Source organism: Aulonocara stuartgranti, assembly GCF_965226115.1.
Source record: "Aulonocara stuartgranti genome assembly, chromosome: 4".
Taxonomy (NCBI): Eukaryota; Metazoa; Chordata; class Actinopteri; order Cichliformes; family Cichlidae; genus Aulonocara; species Aulonocara stuartgranti.
Window position 1 is genome coordinate 36,725,302 of NC_138942.1, and position 6,136 is coordinate 36,731,437.

Consider the following 6,136-nt stretch of genomic DNA (forward strand, 5'->3'; position numbering starts at 1 on the left):
GCAGCCAAACTCTGGAACAGTCGCCCTTCACATCAGGTCGTCACCAACACTGGACATTTTTAAAAGCCGGTTGGAAACACATTTGTACTCTGTAGCTTTCAATCCTGACCAGTCTTTATAGTCATTACTGTGTATGTTTCCTATTTTCTCTCTACTCTGTGCAGCACTTTGGCTCAAGCTGTTTTTAAATGTGCTGATAAATAAATGTAGATTTCTTTGAATAAAACAGTGGAGCCGAGCTTTGAGCTCAGTGTGTAACAGTGTGTGTGTGAGAGCCATGTAATGTCCATGTGTGCATGCTGACTGTGCTGCTCTGACCCCCCTCCTCCTTTCAGGGTGGAGCCTGCTGGAGTCCGATGGTTGAGACCAGGTCTGAGGAAGTGTAAGTGTGTTTTTAATGGGATTCATGAAAACAAAGCAGCACACATTCAACCATCTTCATCATGTCAGGAGTCATCATCAAAGTGTCAATCAATGAACAGATGATGGATCAATAACTGCAGCTGGATTGTGTTTGTTCTCTCCATCAGATTCCTGTCAACTCACAATCGACACAAACACAGTGAACACAAAGCTCCAACTGTCTGACAACAACAGGAAGGTGACACGTGTGGAGGAGGTTCAGTCATATCCTGATCATCCAGACAGATTTGATGTTTGTAAACAGCTGCTGTGTAGAAATGGTCTGACTGGTCGCTGTTACTGGGAGGTCGAGTGGAGAGGAGGCGTTTATATATCAGTGAGTTACAGAAGCATCAGAAGGAAAGGAGGCAGTGCTGACTGTTTGTTTGGAGACAATGATCAGTCCTGGAGTCTGATCTGCTATAATGATGGTCCTGGTTATGTCAGGCACAATAACAGAGAAACACCCATCTCCTCCTCCTCCTCCTCCTCTGTCTCTAACAGAGCAGCAGTGTATGTGGACTGTCCTGCTGGCACTCTGTCCTTCTACAGAGTCTCCTCTGACACTCTGATCCACCTCCACACCTTCAACACCACATTCACTCAAACTCTTTATCCTGGGTTTTGGGTCTTGTCTCCTGGTGCCTCAGTGTCCCTGTGCTGAGTGGAGTGTAAAGAGTGTCTCCTGTTACAGAAACACTCTGACTGTTGAACAGATAGTTCAGTCTGTACATGTCTGTCTCTTTCACTCACAAACACGTTTTCAGATTCATGGATTCAATCAGTTGATGTTTGAAACTCTTCTAAATGATTCCTTGTAAACTTCTTCCTCTTCAGTCACAAACAAACAGGAAGTGATGTCACATGTGTTCCTGTCCACACAGCAGAATGAGTCTATTGCTGACAGTGATGTACAAACAGAGTGAGCATTTCTGAGGCCCAAAATAAACTGAGTAGTTCACTGAATGAACAATGGACTGTGAGCTCAGTTCCTTCATCATTAGTATGGATTATATATGTATATGTATTATATTAGTATCATATATATCAGGTGCTGCTGCTTTCAGTCATTGTGCAAATGTGCTGTTTGTAAGCTTGTAAAGCTGCAGTCAGCTGAGACTGAAGAAGTCACCTGATCAGTGAGCAAACGTTTCTGAAAAGGTCCAGATGAACAGAATCAACCTTTTGGGATCAGCCAGCAATGCAGCATCATTGTTGTTCAGCTTCAGAGGTTTGCAGGAATGAACTGATGACCAGAAACAGCTGCAAAGTCCAAGAAAATACCAGCTGGAGTTCAGCTGCATTTGAAGAAGTCAAAGAAAAGTAAGGATGGCAAAGGGCGACGTTTTCTTCCAAAGAGCTGCAAACATGGTCGACGCCTCATTAGAAGAATCATCTGGACATTTGTGAGGAACTCTAACCAAGAAAGCAACGTCACACAGATCCAACAGACAGTTTCCATGACTGCAAGTGTTCAGTGGGAAAATGCTACGTTGCATTATTGCATCCTCTCACCACAGGAGGCGCTGTTGGCACCACTGATTGCTGATCAGCTGTTCTCTGATGATCTGATTGATACTGTGAATAACGGGACTCACTGAACTCTGTGACACAGTGAAGATTACAGAGTTTAACTTCAACATCTGACTGACGTCACACAGACAGAAGGATGAACCAGTGAGGCACAGAACACAGTTACTGGAGATACTGGATCAGCTCCATGTGAACCTCTGATGGAGAAGCTGCTGAGCCAGAGAAACATCAGGACATGACAGCAGCTGCACTTATCTAACAACATGTAGCAGAGCTGATCTATGTTAGAGGATCTATCACAGCAGCTGAAGCCAAAGTCCAACACTGGATACCAGCTGAGCCTGTGCTGAGTGTAGTGTTACAGGAAAAGGGCAGAAACACTGGTAGCTCCCAGTGATGCTGACTGGGGCACAGAGCTGAATGATGCAGCATCAGGACACTGTTTCAGTCTGACTGACAGAGAAACCTGTAGCTGTATCTACATGTGAGGCAGAGGCCACACAAGCAGCTTTCTATGTTTCACAGTGACTGAGATCTTCAGTGGGGGTGGACATGCTCCTGTACAGACCTCTGAGGAGAACCAAGGTGCAGTCAAAGAGTCCAGTCTGTCCTCACAGATGTGAACATGTGCTTTCATCAGGTCTGCTGTCAGCTAGCAGGCTCACATCAGAATCACTGTTCCTGAAAAACACAGTCTGTGTGACATCATCAGTCAGCTGATGGTCCCAGATCTGAATGGTTTCTGTCTCTACTGAGGAAGTCAGAGAATATCACTGAGGTGTGGATCAGGTCTGAGTGAGCTGTGGAGGGACAGCTTTAAACAGTCCACAGGTCTCACGTCCTGCTCAGTCTGGTAGCAGATACCTCGTATTGTTCCAGATGTGCTGACATCAGCAGCAGCACAGCTGTGTGATACCATGAATCTCAGTTATTGATCCAACACACAGTAAATACAAAGATCAGGATTTCTGAGAGTAATCATTATGAGTCTGAACACATGATCACTGAATGTTAGTCTCCACAATAATAAGCTAACACAAGCAAACACAGCTTTCAGCTCTTATTTTGAAACTGGCTTATTTAGAGAGCTGTGATGTGAGCGTGCCTGGCTCTGAGGCACTTGGGTCAGCCTCTGTTGTTTAGAAGTGTTACAGACTGTGAATGACACAGACCTGTCAGTTTCCATGTTTGTCTGTAACACAGCTCAGGGCTCCATGCTGAACGCATCCATCCAGTGTTATTGATCCAGGACTGATACCAGCATTGGGATCAATACTACAACACACAATCACATGTGTCCACGTGATGTGTTTGACCAGCTTTATTCATTAATGATCAATCAGCTTATTTACTGCATCTGAGTCCAGCTTCATTTAAATGATCCAACCATGAAAATGACATCAGTCCTACAGAAGCACTTCATGCTAACAGGAAGTCATTGATTAAGGTGGAATAACACAGAGACACAACCACTCACAGCTAACCTGACCCCACTAACTGCATGTGTTTGGACTGTGGGAGGAAGCCGGAGTACCGGAGAGGACGCACACAAACACGGGAGAACATGAAGCACTGAAACAAAGATGGTGGATTTGAACTCAGGACCAGGCAGGGTTACGGGGGTCATGACCCCCCAATAATAGATCCAGCTACACTGAAACTGTCAATTTCATTTACTTTTACTGTTTTAAAGCTATCAGGCTGCTTTGTGGCTCACTCAATACTAAACTAAGATACTTTCAGTGTGAATCATTTGCAGGAACACAGGCAGGATTTAAAGTGCAGAACTTTACAGTCTCTGTCTCAAAGTTGGTCTGAACATGCTAACAGCTCTTTGTTTTTTTCAGTTTTCACTGGTTTGATGTAATGAAAGAAATTTTAAAGAAGCAGACGATTGTTGTTATTTTAGTTCTATAGTTTCATAAATCGTGGTGTGGATCTAAGTCAACATTCAGAATAAATAAGATAATACAGCACTTTGATGGTTGCCTTTGTATTTTCCCAGCAGTGCTCAGGTTGGTTCTCGGCTACATTTACATACAGATGTTAATGTGTTCAGCAGCTGGACTCATCTGAGGAAGGAACATTGGAAAGGTGCTCAGTGCACAACTGCATCACTAATTTTATGTAAGACCCTGTGTTTTATTGTATTTATATATTTGTAACATTTGACTCAAACACTTTTGGGAAGGATGAAAATGTTTTCAGGAGGAAGTTTTTCCTTCTGTCCGACTGCAGTACACACAACACTGCGTCTCCCTCCCTTATCACACTTCCTCAGGCTGCTGATGAGCGCCCCCTGGTGTCAGTGTTGATGACGTCATGCACAGTGAAACATAAACAGTGTCTGTTAATAAAAAATCATGTGTCCATTTTCATGTTTGCATCATGTTTCTGTAAAATCATCAGCTGTTTCTGAACCTTCTTCATTGTTTGACTCATTCCAACAGCTGTGAGCTGTGATGGAGTCAGAGCAGCTTCATCACTGATGTTCAGGTGAAGCTGAACTTAATAAACTGTAGAAATGATCAGGATTCAGGCTGGATGTGTAAAACACTTCTGTGTGAGGTCGCAGTGCTTCATATGTGTGTGTGGGCTGAAGCACACACGTGTGAGTCCTCAGAGGTTTCACACACATCACTGCACACACTTATAATCCTAGTTTGAAAAACCATGAAGCCTTTGAATGAAAACAAACGCTGTTGTCACAGTGATGGACGCTGTCTTGTTGGTATACATGCATCAGTCTAATAAACTTAAACCTGCACCATCCTCCCTGTCCTGGTATTCTAAACAGGAAGTAGACTGTTGCTCGAGTTAACCTCCTGAACATCTACAACACACGGTGGAAACCTGACATTAAGACAGAGACTAGAGGTGAGACATGATCATTGCTGATTACTGATGACAGATTTAGATATGTTTTCATAAACCTTTCATTTGCCACATCAATAAACAGCACGGCAGGGCAAAATATGTTGTCTAACATGGCAACCTTTAAAAAGTGAAAGGAGACAGAAAGACAGCTGAGAAAGAATCAAACGGACTTTTTGATGCATTTTACACACAGTACTGGTGCAGAATCTAGAAAATGTGGGAAACACTGGCATCATATGCAGTACTTACTTCTGAAGAAATTATGATGGGACCCTAAAAAATGACTATGTACAATAATGGATTTCTATACATTTTACATCAGATGGAAACGTTTGTTGTAAGATTCAGATAATTATTTATTAAAAGCTCGACATTTTAAATGAGAATAAGAAAGAAAAGTATTTCTTTGTGCCCCCCTCTCCCTGTTAATGCCCTACCTGCCCCCCTGGCAACACTTTGCTAGACCCGCCCCTGCACAGTTACCAGCTGTCAGCTACACAAAAAGGATCCTGGTGTTATTTGTCTCTCAGAAACAGTTCATAACTTCAACTCATTTTGGTTTTGTCATGTTTTGTTCTTTACATTGTCTTTCTTCTATATAATTGTTAAACATTTAATAAATATGTCTACAAAAAGATTTTAAAAATCAGACATTTCACACAGACACCCAAATGATTTCTGACTGATGAAGGGGGCTGAAGGTGCCCTGCTCTTGCCCAGCTTCTGCTGCTCTCTCCCTGCTCACTGTCAGCAGCTGGCAGCCTCGGTCCTGCCTGAGACTCTTCATCTATCAGTGCCAAAGAATATGGGAAATAGCAACGCACAACATGCACATTACAAAACAAGCACATGAATCAGCATTACATTCATTAGTGAAGTGCTGACGTTCGTTCCTAAACTTTGGGCCTTAATTAACATCACTGTGAACTAATGTTTGCTTTGCTTCTTAACCAGTGAAGCAGCGAGGGGCTTTCTGAGGTTCCTGCTCGTAAATGCCCAAAATGAGTCGAGTATTTCTCTGCAACTACAAACTCTGTTTTCATCAGAGGTGTAAATATTACAGCACTGTGTCAGAGTCACTGAGGCTGGAACACAGAAAAAGGAAGTAGATGTATTTATTTTTAGACTTTATTGCCTGGAACCACTTTAAAAATACGCTTTGGGTCACAATTAACTGCAGAAAACCAGGAATCCACATATGAACATTATCTGTGCAGAGATTTATGCTTCTGAAGGTAAACAGTGAAAACTTGCAGCACTAAATGCACAGATAGCCAGGCGTTTCACATTTTGGGACCATCTGCCAGTTTTCATTTCTTAGGTA

The 6,136-nt window shown here is 42.8% G+C and overlaps 1 protein-coding gene across 1 annotated transcript; it reads left to right on the plus strand.

The window, feature by feature from the left end:
- Nucleotides 1-309: 309 nt before the first annotated feature.
- Nucleotides 310-1,877, plus strand: LOC309705012 (stonustoxin subunit alpha-like; the record flags this gene model as incomplete). The annotated part of the gene is made up of 2 exons (XM_082530606.1): nt 310-382; nt 531-1,877. Coding segments are annotated over 2 exons (609 nt in total), but the record flags the coding sequence as incomplete, so codon positions are not given.
- Nucleotides 1,878-6,136: the final 4,259 nt, after the last annotated feature.